The sequence below is a fragment of the Anopheles marshallii genome, chromosome X (assembly GCF_943734725.1).
Source record: "Anopheles marshallii chromosome X, idAnoMarsDA_429_01, whole genome shotgun sequence".
NCBI lineage: Eukaryota > Metazoa > Arthropoda > Insecta > Diptera > Culicidae > Anopheles > Anopheles marshallii.
Genome location: NC_071325.1, coordinates 17,913,635 through 17,931,703, shown reverse-complemented (window position 1 = coordinate 17,931,703; position 18,069 = coordinate 17,913,635). Strand labels below are relative to the sequence as shown.

The following is an 18,069-nucleotide window of genomic DNA, read 5'->3' as shown; positions in this document are numbered from 1 at the left end:
TCGACAATCATTCCACCAGAGTTATCCGACAAGCGTCTACCAGCGAAATATACTCATCAGAACGATCCGAGTAGAAACGTTATTACAGGTTCTTATCGTACCTCTCGTTAAGAGGTTTAATTAAAAATTACGTAAAATACATTTAAATTCATTGGATTGAAACATTCAGATACATTGGATTTCTGTACTTCATGCGATAAGGAATAACATAAAAAAACTAACAAACAAAATGCTACAACTTTGGCTTACGTTTATAGTTCGTAAAATTATAACATCTTTTTTATTTTTTGTTTAGAAATCCACATAACCAGGCAGAGGGAATTGCTCACTGTACAGTTCAACTTCCTTGCGTAAACTTTGCACCTTGGCTCTAAGTGTGCTGTCTTCGTGAATGACACGCTTAAAGTCGGCGAGTTTCGGTCCTGAAACGTTGGAAATATCCTTCGACAGACGTAATCCACGGTCAATAAACTCTACTACAACTTGCATGTCTTTCTCGAGCAGGCCACGTGTTGTAAGGGCAGGTGTACCCAGTCGAATTCCAGATGGATTTAGTGCGGATTTGTCACCAGGAACAGTATTTTTGTTGCATGCGATGGAAATTTCCTCCAAAATGAATTCTGCACGGGCACCCGTAATACCGACCGGTCGAAGATCTACCAGCACAAGATGAACATCAGTACCACCCGTCGCCACTGAGTATCCTTTCTCAAGCAAACCGGCACAAAGCGCGCGTGCATTTTTAATTACTTGTTCCTGGTAGGCACGAAACTCCGGAGTCTGTGCCTGCAGCATACAGGTCGCAATACCAGCGATGGCGTGATTGTGCGGACCACCTTGCAGCCCAGGAAATACGGCCTGATTAACGCGCGATTCCAAGTCGTACATCACCTTTTCCCCGTTTGCTTTCACACTGCGTACGCCTTTTCGGAAAAAAATGACACCTGCACGCGGTCCACGCAACGTCTTGTGTGTCGTTGTGCTAACCACATCTGCGTACTCGAAGGGGGATGGTATGATACCAGCGGCTACCAGCCCCGATATGTGTGCCATATCAGCGAACAGAAACGCTCCATTTTGGTTAGCAATTTCACGGAATCGTTTGTAGTCCAAGCAGCGTGAATAACATGATATGCCGGCAATGATCACCTTCGGTTTGAACAAACGCGCCATTTCCTCCATTTTATCGTAATCGATCAACCCTGTTACTGGATCGACCTTATAGGGCATGCTTTCAAAAAAGATTGACGTGGCCGAAATTTTCTTCGTCTGCGTCATAAAACCGTGCGTTAGATGTCCACCGTCTGGCAGATCTAGACCCATTATGCGGCCGTGCGGTTCAATCAACGCAGTGTAGACGGCGAAATTTGCTGGCGACCCAGAATAGGGTTGAACATTACAACCCCACTCCTCGGGGTTTAAACGGTATGCTTCCAATGCACGCTTTTGGGCCAATAGTTCAATCTCGTCAATAAACTCGTTACCTCCGTAGTATCTGCGAACCGAAATCGAAATAGCAAACGAAAAAGTATGGCCGTATTTTTTGTATTGAAAATAATTTTGAAGTATCATTGAAAACGACCTTTACCTTTGACCGGGCAAACCTTCCGAGTATTTGTTATGAAGGCAAGAGCTCAGACATTGCAACACTGACAAAGAGGTGAAGTTTTCGCTGGCAATCATTTCAAGGCCTCTGGTTTGGCGCTTCTTCTCTTTTCGTATCAACTCCATAAGCTCCTTATCCTGATCCCATAGGTTCTCATGCAGGAGCTTTGCATTTCCAGCCATCTGAAACAAAATCCAACAATTGATGATACCGGTTAGTAGTTTTTCGCAATTGCTAAATTATCCATTGTTGAATGATGTTTATTTAAAATATTTACGGAAGTTTTCGTAACATGCTTGCTCATATTGATTGGTGACAAATAGTAGTACAGTGACTCGATAGGAGCGAAGCGTGTTGAAATGAAACTGTTAAATGATCTTAATTGCACAACGTATGCCAACGTAGTCCCAGTAAATGGGTCTAAAGTGTGAGATACGATCCTACTGACTGATTGGTGAAGACCATCAGAAGAATTTATAAGCTCTCTATACTGTGTTACGAATCGAAACACGCAGAAAGCGATCTGATTAAATCACGATCTTGGCCCGTCGCGTTATCGGAAAGGATGATAGGAGTCGATGGAATCAGTTCAATTGGAAGCCGAAGGATGGCAATGGGGAGAGTTTGAAACAAAAATAATACGTTTGTTGTGAAGAGGATCTTCCGATGTGGTCGACGTTCGTACCCTTATCTATGTTTGAATTATAACGTAAACCCGGACTACCAGCAGCTTCATTGTACATAAGGCACCATCACTTTTTTAGTCGTCAGGCGGTAAAGATTATATTGCCGTAGAATATAAACCAGTCACAATCTTTTTAAGAACACTTAAACAGTACGTCACGGTTCTGCAACGTAAGGGAACCTTTTCAAGGCGTATTGAAAATGAAACATTGAAAACCATACCAAATAGAGGTTAGGGTTGTTTACCATGTCACATCTTACCATATGCAAGAATGTTTTTTTAGCTCTAAAGAAACAACGCACAAACGCGTAGCAACAAGCCGCAGTGAAGTTGATGAAAGGCGGTCGCTCTTATCGCATGTTTTATGTGTGAGGGAACATCGATTATTCAGCAAAAACAAAACAAAATTAATAAATAAGTCTACTAAACAAATATCAACAAAATACGTAACATCTTAATTATATTATATTCTAAAACGATCATTGCAAATGGCCTGTTTTACAGTGATGGATAGTGCAAGGTTCAACCAGCACAATGAAACCAGGCTATGAAATCCTTTTTTTTAATGAATTAGACTTTCCTCGTGCTTGATAGATCGGATCACGCTCCGAAGTAGCTATAGTTTCTAGAACTAAATTGACCACTCATGAAGCTGGAAACATCAACGTTTAAACAATCTACACATATCCGGTAGACCACTTACCTTAGAGGTAGATTTTGGCAACGACGAACTGAACCTAGCTTGATCGTTATTCACTTTAGCCCCAAAAGACTCGTGCAATTGTAAACCGGTATCGGACGTTACTGGAGAACGATGCTTTGGCAGTTGTGCCGGCAGGGATCCCCCAACTCGTGCAACTGTTGACAGGCGTCGCACGTTGAACATCGGTGCGAGCGAGACAAATCTTCTCAGTGCTCTGGCCATCGCTCTATATCGTTTGTGTGAGATAACGTATTTTTCTCTCTTAGCGCGTTTACATACACACACGTTCACACGTCGTTCACTATATCCACCAGGATCGAACAGCTACAGAAGGTCGCACAACACTTAAAGCCGGTAAAAAGATTTGCGTGAGTGGCGCCGTGGCCTTCTTTCGCTGTTGTCAGATGTTTTCTGCACTGCATCGTTACGCACCCAGGCAAAACGGTCCCTACCCCGCCAATCCGGCTATCACGGTTGTCATCCGCCGAAACCCTAGCTACCGCGAGGGTTATCAGTTTCAAGATTGGGAGGCTGCTGCTTGGGCGCGATAACCTGCAGTATGTTTAAATTTTTGTTCTATGAAGCACGGAAAATGTAGTATCTACGTTTTTTTCGGGCCACGAATCATGGTGAAATTCATTTTAAGGCTTTGTGTGGGGAAGAAAATGACGCATTTCCAATGTGTATCAACTAGAGCTGTGTACAAAACAAATACAGAGACAAATGTTTCCATTTGCTATAGGTGTGTGTTCAGCAGCGTTTACATTTGTTCCGGTTGAGGTTGAGTTGCTATTGAAATCTAACAATTCACTATGGGCGGTTATCAACTACAGTGGGTTTTGCTAGTGTCGGCAAACTAGTTTACTTATATATACTGAATCTATATTTTTTTCTTGTTTGTTTGATGGTATACCGAAATTCATTTCATTCTTTCGGATGTTGTGTTTTCTGGTGCATGGTTTTGTTTCCTATGGTATATGGTTATGGTCTAGCTGCCGGTCCTTTTAAACGTAAAGGTAGTCGAGGAACTAATGAAAACTCCTATTTAGTAAGAAACTAAACAGCGAATATGATTTCTAGAAGTCGAAAGTAAAATATAGTAAGGAAATCCTCTGAATATGGACGAATGAACGAAGTATAACCAGCCATGGGAAGGTATAGTCCATATTCATATAGCGACAATGAAAAAGTGAAGTCAAGGCTATTTTCGAACGAGTTCGGATAATCGAGACTCTGTTGTACTGAAAGAAAAAATTGTTTTCCTAAGCTAATATTGCTTCCAGTACCATTCCAATCCCATTTTATTCAAAAAAGACAAAGAGTGGCACGATTTATAAACCGTTGCTGTACAAACTATCATTGTGATTCAAATTTCTTTTTATAAAAACAGAGCTATTTTACCATTAACATTACTGACCACAGCACCCTGCATTGATGATCGAACACGCTTTAAAGCAAACTGCTTTAAAAGTTGCTCTAAAAGCGCGATTACGAACAACTTCTCATTAATGTCGACATTCATTTACAATCGATATCTAAAGCGTACGATGGTTTATAAGAAATGATGTAAAGTATCATTCCTAGCATGTCAAACTGGATAAGAGTAATGTACATAAAGACTGCCACAATGATAGTCTTGCATATTTTATCCAACAGCTTCATCCGTTTGAGATGTGTAAGTGCTCTCGGAATATTTTCGTCCTTCTCCTTTAGAAGGTACCTTCGGGCACCGAGAATGCAATTGCGAAAGTACAGTGTTACATCGAATTCGATGAAGTCACGGTAGTAGAAATCTTTGCTTTAAATGGAAAGAGAACAGATTTGGCTATGAAATAAGGATAAGAAGAATGTCACAATATGAGTTAGTACTTGTCCTCTGGTTTGATTTCCGACGCTAGCTTTATAAAGTTGCCATTTTTAAAATCCCAATTATTCAAAATGAAGTACTCGAGCGCCACGTTTGCAGTGTAGATTTTCCTTTGTAACTTCGCCAAGCTATAGTTAAATAAGAAATAATCGTTTAGGAAATAACTATATTTAAAACATTATCTTACAATACCATACTTACAACGGCTTTTGACCCATCAGACGAAATATTCCATCAATTAAAATAGCTGGCAGAATATGGTACAGAAGCACTCGTATCAAGTTGTGTATACGAATTTGTGTTATACCCCCACCAGGAGCCCAAATGCATTTGTCCAGTGGAATCTCGTCGGATAAGGTACGACCCATCTCTACAATCTGTGACATGGTAGAGTTTCTCAAATTGGAAATGCAGCAATTGTATATCGGAAGATCTTGATTAGAACTGCTGTAAAAATAAGAAATGAAAAACAACATAAAATTTTAACAGTAGCCGAACATAACATAAACCGATAGTTTTATAAATATACCGTAACAATAGCCGTGTTGTCAATAATCATTGAAAATGTTACTTAATTAATTGCTCAATGTATAACTTTGAGCGTTATACTACACCAAAAACGAACGAGATGTTTTTACTAATTAGTAAATGTTTTCTCCTTTGTGAACTAATATTTTTGACTAGTTTATTTTACGGATGAGAAAAAATGTTTATGCTTTCTAGAAAAAAATTGCTAATATTTATGAGAAAATAAAATTTAATAATACCCAACAGTGTAGCTGTAGCAGGAGCTGTTCAACTGTTCACGTTACAATTGCCCCATTTAAAACGTTCAAAGGAACACAGCATACAAAAAGGGTGTCTAGCCGCTTGACCAGTCTGACCCTTGTTTGCTTAAAAGCTTCATCTAATCTAGTTTGTTGTGCTTTCGTGTTACGCAGAATTTGTTACATTCACCAAGTTGAACTAGCATAACATGTATCAAATACCAAAAACCCAGATTCAAGGTTACCGGGCAGCCAATCAAAATTATTGGTTTTGTGAGCGGTTCAGGTAGTAGCCATAATTAAAAATGTGCTTAGGTAATATGTTAAAAATCGCACAATTCCTTCGCCTTCAATTCCTCTCGAATCCATGACCTATATACTGGGGCCTTGATATTGAGATGTTAAAGGGCTAACATATTTGTATTTTTCGGAAATGAAGGATGAAAAATAATGGGAAAAATGCGCTTTTCTGATCACCGCAAGTAGCGGGGATTGTTTCCCAACGGTTGGTGTATAAATTGCGATATTTCGTTTGATTCTATTCAATTTGAACCATGTTATCGATTCACCAACCGGTTCCCACCATGAACTTCTCATTGTTTCTAATAGCTACGATTACGCAATGGATATACAACCAACGAGAAGGTAAGTTTTAAACAGTAGCATCAATGAGATACATCAATTCATCTGAGCTAATAGCCCTTACTCGGCACATTAGAGGCGTTTTTAAGATATTAGGCTTACCTGGGCACTGGTTCAGTGCCACGTTTCCACGCGGCAACGATCATTGCCTTGATGCATACGTCAACCGGCGTAAAATCGGCAATGTTGTTAGGGTCGCAATACATTGTACGACATATGCCAATGCCGCATCCGACCAACAATCCGACCGGGCCGTTGAAGTTGTCCATCCAGCCTGGAATAGGGTCTTTCATCGACGAGATGACAATTGATGGCCGGAACAAGATCATGGGCAGACGGTCCTTATGCTCGTTTACAATCTGTTCGGCGAGACTTTTCGTAAACACGTACGTGTTTGGCAAGAATCCCATATATTTCGGTGCGAGCACATCGAGCGTCTGCTCGTCGAACGTTTCTGCAATGCGTATTGTGTCCCGCCAATCAGCGTAAGCTGGATAAACCTATACGGAGAGTCGATCGATCTTACACCCGGGTAATTCGATATGCCTTCTATAAGTACATACCTCTTCCTCTATTACATATCGATCTGGGTTCGAGTAGGTAGAAGAAACGTGCATTAACACACGAAGTGAAGGTAACTGTTCTGCAAAATGGACCAGCTCACGTGTACCGCGTGTATTCAGCAATATTGCGGTCTTGAGTGGATCGTCGAATCGTACACTGGCGGCTACATGAAAAATGACCGAGACATTGGCCATCATGTCGATGTCATTCTGAGACAGGCCGAGCCCTAGAAGCGAAACATCACCTTGCACCGGAACCATCTTATTTAATAGTTCCGGCTGTTCACCGCGAAGTTTATCGAATAACTAGCACAAAAATAAACATTAAAAATATTTTTTTAAACCCTGAACGGTGGCAGTTCTTGGTACTACAAACCGGAAGCTGCTGCATCTCCAGAATACGCTCCTTTATCGATTTTTGCTTTTTCTCACGAATCAAAATGTAGATATTATTGAGCTCAGGACAGGATCGCAGAAGCTTTTCTATTAAGACTTTACCCATGAATCCCGTACCACCGGTGACAAAAATGTCTCGACCGGTAAAAAATTCCGCAATTGAAGGTTTAGATGGGTCATAGTTCTGCTCCATCGGGAGCAACCCGATTGGATGATTGGAGAAGGTGTGCATCGTAGAATTGTGATAGAGTTTTATCTAAAATTCTCTCTTTCTCAGTGAAATGCCAGCAGCCGGGAAAATGTTATACACTTGATTGAAGATGTTGTATTTTAGCAGTTTCTTTACTTTGCAATGTTGAGAACAATCACGTTCATCGTTTACATCGACACTACCACCAAATGTATTGCTAGTTTCTACCACTATACTCCGCACCGCGAGCACGAATGACGAGCAACCGTCCGCGTGGATACGATCACACTGAATGAACGATCGGACGATACCGGACCTTGTGAGTCGCGCTCCAACAATGACGACGGTGGCGACGAATGGTAACGAACTTAAGTCCGACTTATGCTTAGATTAGCCACTAAAACGAATAACAAAAATTAAAACTACAACGAAACATATACTTCACAAACCAGATACACTCAAGGTTTTCACAAACATTGAAAACTGGTTCGTCTAAGGTTAATTCCAAGAGGTATGGAATAGTAGCAGATCGAAAACGGAAAACATCTTATCGTACTTCATCCGTAGAGAGAGAGAGAGATGAAAGAGAGAGAGAGAGAGAGAGAGAGAGAGAGATAAAGAGATAGGGAAATTTACCGTTTATTTATCGAGTATATATAATTCTCAGAAAATATATAATGCAATATAGTATGTCTCCACATGACATCATTGGATAACACCTGCACTTCTCTTAAGTCATTTTGAAGAATTACGACCATCGCGATCTATCGTTTAAGTTTTATTTTACAACTTATCTCCTCAGCCAGACCAGCAAAGGTAGATTTAAAAAAAATGCTCTGTCGCTGGGTCGGCCAAAGATTAGCACCTCTAAGTTGCGAGCGATTCGAGTGCGGAAGGTCAACAAAGTTATGATCATTCAGTTAATTCTGCTTTCAATGTGTTGTGCAGAAATGTAAACTAAAAGAACAAAACTTGTTGTAACGCAAGAATTCATGAGACTGTCAGACAGGAAATTGGCTGGAGTATGCGATGGTTAAATTATTTTACATTTTTGGTTAGGCTCATCACTGAATGGTTATAGATAATATGGAAATGAAGTAGACGGGATTACTAATTCCATCGCATATTTTATGCATGGTTATAGAATGACACCAAGAAGCGTCCACCGGGAAAGATAAGAGCATTGATCTTCTCCCTTATTCTGAATTTACATATCGCCTTAAGCAACAACAGGTTATACTATATTTTTTTCTTTTAGCATACAGATACCGACGGCGTATGCGTCCCTTTTTAATGGACAGAAGCTTACTAACAAGTCGCACCATGTGTGGACACCAAAAAAACAGATATTTGGATTTTTCTTCAAGTAATGAAACTTTATCACTTGCTAAGTTCAATGACATGTTTCGCATAATGAGTTTATTTCAAGAATTACAATAAAATGTTATGAAATTAAATTTTATAATGATGAAATGTAACGTATTGTTGATTAAAAAAAAATTGCAATTTTGCGTATTTGCAATTTAAAAAAATATTTCTGCATGCAACCGTACTCCATATTCAATTTTTAAAAATCCCGGACGAACCGGACCAATCCCCCGTAGCAATGACTAACTATCCAGTTACGTGGTAAAATTTACAAATAATTTGAACAAGATAGAATACATAATCAAACAAGATGTGAACATCCCTCGATGAACTTACTCATTTCATCAGCTAATGTAATTGAACGATTTTGTACGGTTTTTTTATTGAATGCTCTAACTGTGTCGGTTTCAGTCGTTAATTCATTTAACATCTTTGTTGACAAAGTTTGCTTTTGAAAAACGTGACTAATTTGGAACAAAATTTGATGATGCGAAGGTTCTCTAAACTAACCAAGTGTAAAACCGGTTCCTCGTTTTAATTATGCGACTAACGAAACCTACAGCTGATTATTCAGTTTTAATCAGCTTATTTACACGAATACTGACAGCTGAATACAAACGAAGCAACCACAGAGGCAGGAAGCGTTAAAAGGAAGAAGGAAATGCAGACATCTTATATGACGAACTCGAACTACCTTTTCAAGCCCTTTGGGTCATATGTGTATTTTAAATATTGAATACATTTGAATTAGTTATTTTTGGGTTTTGTAACAAAAAAAAATCGTAAGAATAGCCCAGATGGCGAACAAAATTTGACTTTTTATGTGCATTGTACTGTGCAACAAAAAGGTGACATTATCTATGAGGTGATGTGTTATGTATCCGTTATACCTTTTAATTACGGCACAACGAAGGCAACATGAGAGTAACGATGCTAACACATAAAACAGAAATAGGTGATGTTTTTTTCCTTGAATGTTTTTATATGAATTGTATATTCTAGGTCTTTGGGCTATCATAACTGCTCGCTATCTGTGGACTCAAACCCAGAGGGCATTTGAATTTTTATCTCTTGTCATAGTTTTTATACAATTGTTGCAAAAAATTAACTAAGTAGATAACGATGTAAAAGAATAATGAAGAAATTTTAAGAAGGCAACGATTTACAATATGGCAGTTACGGTATTAAGACATTAAGCAAGTAATATTGCTGGTTTTCATTAGGTGATGGGCCCCGACTGGAAACGTGAGAATGATAATGAAACACGTTCACATGAAAAGAATAACACATAAGAGAATGTTGATCTTCCTGACTGAGCCTATGGAGGGCCATGCAAGTAGGTATTTAAGATAAAAAATTCCGATAATGGATCTATAGATAGATATAAAGCGCATCTAGTTGTCAAAAGTTGTTCGCGTTTAGAGCGATACGATTACTAAGAAACCTATGCACCCGTGCTATGACAATTGTAGACAATTTAACTATTAATACATAGTTTTTAAGATATTATAGGAATTAATAAAATTACATTTGATTGTAAGAATCTTTCTGGTAGTAGCAGTGCTTCATACTGCAGAAAACTTTCATTTACATCAAATAGATGTGCGAACAGCATTTCTAAATTGAAATCATTTGGAAAAGATTCGTTTTGATATCACAATACAGGCAGTCCCCGAGGTACGCTATTATAGCGGACTGCTATAACCCGGGAAAAAATCCGCGTATCTCGAATTACCACGTATGTCGAATCCGGGAGTGAAATCGTTTATACATCAAAGTTGGATAAGTTGATTTTCTACTCTACCCTTAATTTATTCAGCAAACCAGACTATTTTCTGATAGAATACATTAAAGTAAACTAAAAACAAATGTTTTATATGACAAAGGAAGCTATTTTAGACCAATGTTACACCTTGTTGCTTAGATTTTGTACTATAAACTAACTCAGCTGTCAAATTTCCAAAAACCGCGAATCTCCAAATCCGCGTATAAGAGGAACCGCGTATCTCGGGGACTGCCTGTATATGGAAAATATTATTCAAGAGAAGAAACAACCGTTGGAACGATCAAACCGTATCGACTAAATTTATTATGTAACCGGATATTCAAGTCCCTGCTCCGGGGGAAAGGTACGGATGGAATTGAGTCTCAGTTCTGTCGTGTGGGACCAGCGCCGGTACTAAATACAACAAATGAAGGAACAGTTGAAAACGAAATTCCAAATGAACGATATATTGGAATTGAAAAATTTCTTTGGAATGAGAATTAGTTACGAATCAAACAAAAAAAAAAAAACTGCGAGAAACGAAGCGATAGAAACATTTTGATTTACAATATCACTTCATTAGCAAATGTATTGAAAATAACACATGAAAAAATTCCAAATATATTAAAACATGAAATATGTTGAAAATAGAAATATAAATGATCAATCAATCAATCAATGAGATCAATTTGACGAAACATTTTCTAAAGGACTTTACTGATTGACTGATTATTGCAAATAATGAACTTAGTGAATAGTAATTATAACAGAGTAATTCAGAAATCATAAGAAGACTATCCTTTAAAATCTTAAGCTAGTCCAACAAGGGATATTACCGTGCATCTACACCTAGCAATCTGCCCAGGTACGTTAGCAAGAGAACAATGCATTTTGGTCTCCCACAAATCATGAGAAACTCCCAATGTACCTAGCCTCATGGTAAATGAAAGGTACAGTCTTTTAACCGATTTACGCGAGTAATACGTGCCAGAGATATTCGCGTAACTCGAATTCCCTTCATAATATCGTTTATAGTTAGTATTCAATGATCGCTTTCTTCTTTTCACGTTACGAAGTACATTAATAATTGATATTTTTACGTTTATTTCGTCAAATAGAGTACATTTTTACCAAAATTAATGTTTTTAATATCAAAATGTAACGTATTTTAATTTTTGGGAAATTTTAAATTCAACAAATAAAATCTTCAATTCCACAATATTTCACGAGTTGTCAAAATTTCGGGATTCGCGTAACTCGGGAAAAGACTGTACATTGGTAATCATACCTGGGAAGACCGCTAGGGTTATTAGGGCGATTAGGGCTACAATATTACCACCACCATTTGAAAAAATGCAGCAAAGTTTCCCCATTGTAAAGTATTGTTATTGCAATACCAATGTTTGGTCAAAATCCAAAACCCCTAATGATTAAACGTGGATTATGTACAGCATACACAAATATTGCTATATACTAAAATGTTGAACAACTAGAATAAATCTATTCCTCATACTTTTTGTTTAAATCTTAAATTTCTTTGGCTCTTATTGGCTAATACATACGGGCAAGGATATACGGATGTAATGAACATGCAAAGCAATCTAATGTATTAACTACTTTAATACAAGTTTATTGAATTCCTACCTTACTGCTTCAGTTAATATTTGTGCGGACGAATCGCCTTTTCGGGATCAAACAGTTTTGGATCATTTAGGAAGTCTACAGCCTTATGGTATGTAGGCATAAATCCAGCATTTTGTGCTTTAATGATTTCCCGTTCTACTTGCTCGTGTCGATTTTTGCACAAACCGGTTATGTGTCGACCGTAAACACGGCCAGTGTATGGGCTTTGAAACTGTGACAGTAGTTGAACGTTTTTGTAATCCGGGTTTATGCCATGTTTGCACAAAATGCACTGTACTTTTTCCTTTGCGAATGGGTTTTCATCAAACTGGACCGGGGAATTATTGTCGACGGTCGTCGTGTATTGTTTACGGAGTGGAAAATTTGTTGCAGCTGGCACTAGTGCGGCTTTATTCACATAACCTAAAAGAGCTGTTGGTGGCCACATTATACAAACATATTAGAGAAAAACAAAAGCATATTACACTTACCCCGAGCAACACCGAGTCTATTTCGTATCCCGTACATCATGATGTAATATAGTAATATTCAAAAAGTCGCAGAATATTAATACATAGAGATTGCAAGTTATATCCAGCAAGCAAAATATCCAACGTGAAGTGTTGTGGCGAGTTGACGTTACTGTTGTCAAAGCACCCAAATGACATAATTCGACCATTCGGACCGCACTTGACAGTTGGACACCGTAAAAGGAACACGCATCTCATTTGAGTGAACCGTTACTTTAGAGTGAACAAACGAAAAAAAAAAAAAAAAAAAAAGGGAACACGTGGAAGTGAATATAATTGAAGGGAAAAATTTAGTTACATAGGAATGCGAAAAAAGGACACGAAAAAGAGTTTTTTGCACGATGGGGGTCAACGACCCCGGAGGGGGAATACCCCTCTACAATTACTACAATGAACTGGAGCCACAAGAAAATGTTGTGGGAGAACCAAAAAGAAAAGTAAAAAAAGGATCAGTGCTACAGTGTTTCGGGGGACAAAATGCGCAAGATTTTTGTTGATCGAATCCGTTACAGAAAACAAGGATCTAAGCCGAGTAAACCCGTTTTTGATCAAAAAAACAATTGACACGGTAGTGGGTGAAAATGTAGCCCAAATCACGAGAATGAGAGGTGGAAGGCTGTTAGTGAGAGTAAACCAACAAAAAAAGGTACACAATTTGATGAAATTAAACAAAATCGGAAGTGGCCCAAATGAAATCAAAATCAAAGTGTATGAACACCCGACACTGAACACCTGCAAAGGGGTTATAAGGTGCCCCGACATCGAGTTCATGAGCGAAGAAGAAATAAAAGAGGGACTAATGGCGGATAAAGTGATCGAAGTGACAATACTAAAAAGAAAAGTAGAGGACAAAATAATAAACACGCGTACAGCAGTGATTACTTTCTACTCAACGAATGTGCCAAGGATGATCGATTTCGGTTTGTATCCGATAAAAGTAGAAACATATATCCCGAAACCTATGCGCTGCGGTAACTGCATGCGAATGGGTCATACTAAAAAGTGGTGCAAGAGAGAAAGAGTGTGCGCTAAGTGTAGCGAGATAGCGCATGAGGAAGAATGTAATGTGTTAAAGTGTGTATCGTGCGGTGAAGGGCACCATACACTACAAAAAACTTGCCCAGTATTTTTGGATGAAATCGAAATTCAAAAAATAAAAACGATGAATAAGGTAACATATGGAGAAGCCAGAAGAATTAGGAGAAGACAATGCCCTAATATTCCCAGAACACACATAAACTCATTAATATCCTACGCACAAAAAACAAAGTCACAAAACAATACAGAAAAAACTAACCAATCAGACAGTATAAATCCCTCATACACAAAAAAAATAATGATACAAAACAAACCGACAACAACACAGAAAAACAAAGAAAACCAGGAAAAAAATGACACAGCTAAGAACATTGAAAACAAAGAAAACAGCATAAACGAAACAGAAAACAAAATAAACACAGAAAAAAATTCAGAAAATAATGAAATCAATCCATCACAAGAAAATTTAGAGAACATATTAATACAACAAGAAAATGGAGAACTAATTCCATTACAACACCGAAATCAGGAAATAGAACAAAACACCACTAGAGAGGAAAATGAAAGTGAAATGACTTAAGAAAAGTAATGAAAGAAAGGAAAAAAGAAAAAAAAACTACTTCCGTTTGAAAAAATAGGTAGTATATTGTTTGAATATACTAGAATTAAAATCAATGCAATGTGGGTAAAAATACTTCAGGCAAACATCCAGAGTTTGAAAAAAAATAAAGAAGAATTAACACACATATTAAAAATGGAAGAGTATAGTATAGCATGCTTACAAGAAACATGGCTAAAAGAAAATGAAAAGATAAAAATATCAGGATACAACATAATTAAAGAAAACAGAGCAGACGGATATGGAGGCAGCGCAATCATAATAAAAAAAGGAATAAAATTCAAAGAAATAAAAATAGTGAAAGAGATCCAGAACATTCAAACAACAGCGATAGAACTTATAGAAGCAAAACTTCAAGTTATATCCATATATGCAAGCCCAAAAGCCACAGCAGAAGAATTAAAAGACACGATACAACAAATAGAAAGATACAGAAATTACAGGACAATAATAGCTGGAGACTTTAATTGCCACCATACGTTCTGGGGAGACCAGAAAAATGATAAAAAAGGAATATGTCTATTGGATGAAGTGGACAGTACAAATCTCATCGTTCAAAAAAATGAAAAAGACACATGCATTTCAGAGGACCCAAAGAAACGAAATACGTCCATAGACCTAACAATATTTTCTCCAGATATAATAAGTGATATAAATAGGGAAATTAGTGATTACCACATAGGAAATAGCAACCACAGAATGATAAGAATAATATTAAAAGAAGTAATAAGAAAACAAATCAGAACAACAATAAATAAGGCCAGGATATTAGACACTTTAAGAGTACTAAATCATGACAGATATTCAACAATAAAACAAATATCTAAACAAATTGAAAAAATAATTAAGAATAACAAAACAAAAACCAAATATGAGCCAAAATCATGGTGGAATACAGAACTCAAAATGGCATTGGAAGACAGAAATAACGCACGAAAAACATACAATTCTTCCAAAGATATTCAAGATGCTATAGAATACAAAAGAAGAACAGCGATACTAAAAACAAAAATCAAGTTAAACAAAATAAAATCATTTCAACACTCAATAGATAATATAAATAAAAATACATCTACAAAGGAGCTGTGGGAACTAGTAAAAAAAATATCCAATAAAGAAAAACACAAAGAGAGGAAAACATAATTCATAATAATGAAATAGCGGCCAAAGAATTGCTTAAAAAAACATATGGCAAAAATAGATCAACAAAGATAAATGAAATCAACATACCTGAATTTATCAACGAAGAAATACTACTAAACAAAGAAAAATGGGAAAGAATATTAAACAAGAAAAAGAAATCAGCCCCAGGGACAGATAAAATCACATATGAGATGCTGAAAAATTTAAACCCAAATGCAGCCATAAAAATAATAGAAGAAATAAATGAAATGTGGGTAAATGGAAAAATAAAAAAAGAACTAAAAAGAATCAAAACCATAGCGATCCCAAAACCAAACAGAGACAACAAAAATCTGGAAAACTACAGACTAATATCCCTAATTAACACTATAATGAAAGTCAGCAACTCTGAGGTACTAAATAAAATAAATAGACATTGTGAACTGTATAGCACTATACCTGAAACCTCATTTGGTTTTAGGAAAAACAGATCAATTCAAGACTGCACAAACTATCTCCTGAATTTGATATTCAAAAAGAAAAAAGAAAAAAGGAAAATAGGAATCATATTCATTGACCAAGAAATGCATACAACAATGTAAAATTAACAATCCTACTAGAAGAACTAATAAAACAGAATTTAAGCAGCCAAATAGTAAAATGGGTAGGAGAATTTCTAAGGAATAGAATGATAGAAATCGAAAGTAACAACCAATTAATAAAAAAACTAGTCAGTGATGGATTGCCACAAGGAGATGTAATGTCCCCAACACTCTTTAATATTTACACAAGTAGGTTACATCATAGGATTAACACATTACCAAAGACTAAATTAATACAATACGCAGATGATTTTGCACTCATAGCATCCGGAAATAACGAAAATGAATTACAGAAGAAACTAAAAAAAGGCATGCATGAATTTATAAAGGGAATGCAAGAAATAAGACTAGAAATGAACCTTAAAAAAACAAAAATAATGACCATAGGAAAAACAAAAAACAAGATACAACTGAAAATAAACAACATAGAGATTGAAAATATAAACTCATATAAATATCTAGGAACAATATTAGACAGCAAACTAAATTTCAAAAAACACGTGGAAGAGTTGAAAAACAAGGCAAGAGACAGACTAAACATACACAAAATACTATGCGGAAAAAATCGTGGAATAAGCACAACAAAAGCAAGAATTTTATACAGAACCACAATCAGAAGTATATTAGAAAACGGATCTTCCACCACCAAAAACTGCAAAAAGACAAATAGAAAAAAAATATGCACTATAACCAACAATGCTCTACGGAAAATATCAGGATGCACTAAGTCTACCCCGATTAACTCATTACATGCAATAAATGCGGAGGTCCCATTAGACATCAGATGTAAATATATAGCATGCAAGGAAATGACAAAGGCATACACTTTTTGTCCCATCATCAGAAAACAGCTAATTAATTCAACAAGAACAAACAGAAACAAAAAACTAATCACCGCACAAGAACAACTATTTGAAGAAAACAAAAGACTGATTGAAAAAATAGATATAAGTACTTCTAACGACATAAGTCAACACATAAATATTAACACTAGTATTAATGACAAAATAGAGGAAAAGCCAAATAGAAATAAAACAGTGACAAAACAAATAGTACTTGAAAATATAAGGCAGCGGATGGAAAATAAGAATAGCATATTTACAGACGGAAGCAAAATTAAAGAGAAATGCGGGATAGGCATATACATACAAAAAGAAAACGTAAGATGGTATCACAGCATAAGAGCCAGTAACAATGTTTCCATAACAAGCATAGAATTAAAGGCCATAGAAATAGCTATGAGAATTGCAGAAGAACAACAAATTAGTAATCTCACTATATATACAGATAGCCTTACAAGTTGCAACATATTAGAAAAAGCAAAACACCAGGACCAAATTGAAGAACAAGTATACTACATATTAAAAACAGGAATAAAATTGAAGGCAGAAATATGGTGGATACCAGCACATGTAGGAATAGACGGAAATGAATGTGCAGACAGACTAGCAAAAGAAGGTACTATATCAGATATAATAATCGAAAACAAAATAAGACTTATCGATGCTTTTGAAGAATTTAAAACCAACATGGTAAAAGAAACAAAAGATTGGTACGAAGAAACATGTCAATATAAAGGTAAAAAATTCATGACATTTCAAAAAGAGTTTGAAATGACTCCATGGGAAAAAGGAATAAATATAAAGCCTGAAGAAACAAAAGTAATAAATAGAATCATAACAGGTCACGACTGGTCTCCATTTTGGCTGGCCAAAATGAAATTAGCAGACACAGGGATATGCCTAGTTTGTAACACTCCTAACACAGGAATGCACATAATATTTGATTGCAAAAAATATGGAAAAAACAGGGACAATTTATCTTTTGACAAACTAAAAGAAAGATGGAAAGAAAAGGATGGAAAAGAAATAAAGAAGATAATTAAGTTCATTAAAGAAAACAATATCGAAATATAAACCACGTTAATCGACCACTGCTTACATTGGGCGTGTATGGATTGAATCTAACGAATTTTGTCAGAAG

At 36.6% G+C, this 18,069-nt stretch overlaps 3 protein-coding genes across 3 annotated transcripts; all 3 read right to left on the bottom strand.

Moving 5' to 3' along the window:
* Nucleotides 1-291: 291 nt before the first annotated feature.
* LOC128714751 (serine hydroxymethyltransferase) lies at nucleotides 292-3,216 on the bottom strand. Its single transcript, XM_053809635.1, has 3 exons — nucleotides 2,995-3,216; nucleotides 1,589-1,788; nucleotides 292-1,495 (listed from the first exon to the last, which is right to left on the bottom strand). The coding sequence occupies exons 1-3, from the start codon at nucleotides 3,214-3,216 to the stop codon at nucleotides 292-294; spliced, it is 1,626 nt and encodes a 541-aa protein (XP_053665610.1).
* Nucleotides 3,217-4,512: 1,296 nt separating this feature from the next.
* On the bottom strand, nucleotides 4,513-7,461 carry LOC128715228 (putative fatty acyl-CoA reductase CG5065). Its single transcript, XM_053810146.1, has 6 exons — nucleotides 7,210-7,461; nucleotides 6,834-7,139; nucleotides 6,373-6,770; nucleotides 5,063-5,308; nucleotides 4,864-4,989; nucleotides 4,513-4,792 (listed from the first exon to the last, which is right to left on the bottom strand). The coding sequence occupies exons 1-6, from the start codon at nucleotides 7,459-7,461 to the stop codon at nucleotides 4,513-4,515; spliced, it is 1,608 nt and encodes a 535-aa protein (XP_053666121.1).
* A 4,748-nt stretch (nucleotides 7,462-12,209) lies between these two features.
* Nucleotides 12,210-12,706, bottom strand: LOC128708945 (28S ribosomal protein S18c, mitochondrial). The gene is made up of 2 exons (XM_053803929.1): nucleotides 12,667-12,706; nucleotides 12,210-12,607 (listed from the first exon to the last, which is right to left on the bottom strand). Exons 1-2 carry the CDS (start codon nucleotides 12,704-12,706, stop codon nucleotides 12,210-12,212), a joined length of 438 nt encoding a protein of 145 aa, XP_053659904.1.
* Nucleotides 12,707-18,069: the final 5,363 nt, after the last annotated feature.

Excerpts from the sequence above, each read along its gene's own strand:
- LOC128715228 (XM_053810146.1), bottom strand. The coding sequence starts at position 7,461 with ATGCACACCTTCTCCAATCATCCAATCGGGTTGCTCCCGATGGAGCAG. Across the intron at positions 7,140-7,209 it reads TGGAGATGCAGCAGCTTCCG|TTATTCGATAAACTTCGCGG; the intron begins GTTTGTAGTACC and ends TTTTTGTGCTAG. Across the intron at positions 5,309-6,372 it reads GGCACTGAACCAGTGCCCAG|CAGTTCTAATCAAGATCTTC; the intron begins GTAAGCCTAATA and ends TTATTTTTACAG.
- LOC128708945 (XM_053803929.1), bottom strand. The coding sequence starts at position 12,706 with ATGATGTACGGGATACGAAATAGACTCGGTGTTGCTCGGG. Across the intron at positions 12,608-12,666 it reads TAGACTCGGTGTTGCTCGGG|CTCTTTTAGGTTATGTGAAT; the intron begins GTAAGTGTAATA and ends GGCCACCAACAG.
- LOC128714751 (XM_053809635.1), bottom strand. The coding sequence starts at position 3,216 with ATGGCCAGAGCACTGAGAAGATTTGTCTCGCTCGCACCGATGTTCAAC. Across the intron at positions 1,789-2,994 it reads TGCCAAAATCTACCTCTAAG|ATGGCTGGAAATGCAAAGCT; the intron begins GTAAGTGGTCTA and ends ATTTTGTTTCAG. Across the intron at positions 1,496-1,588 it reads GAAGGTTTGCCCGGTCAAAG|ATACTACGGAGGTAACGAGT; the intron begins GTAAAGGTCGTT and ends TTCGGTTCGCAG.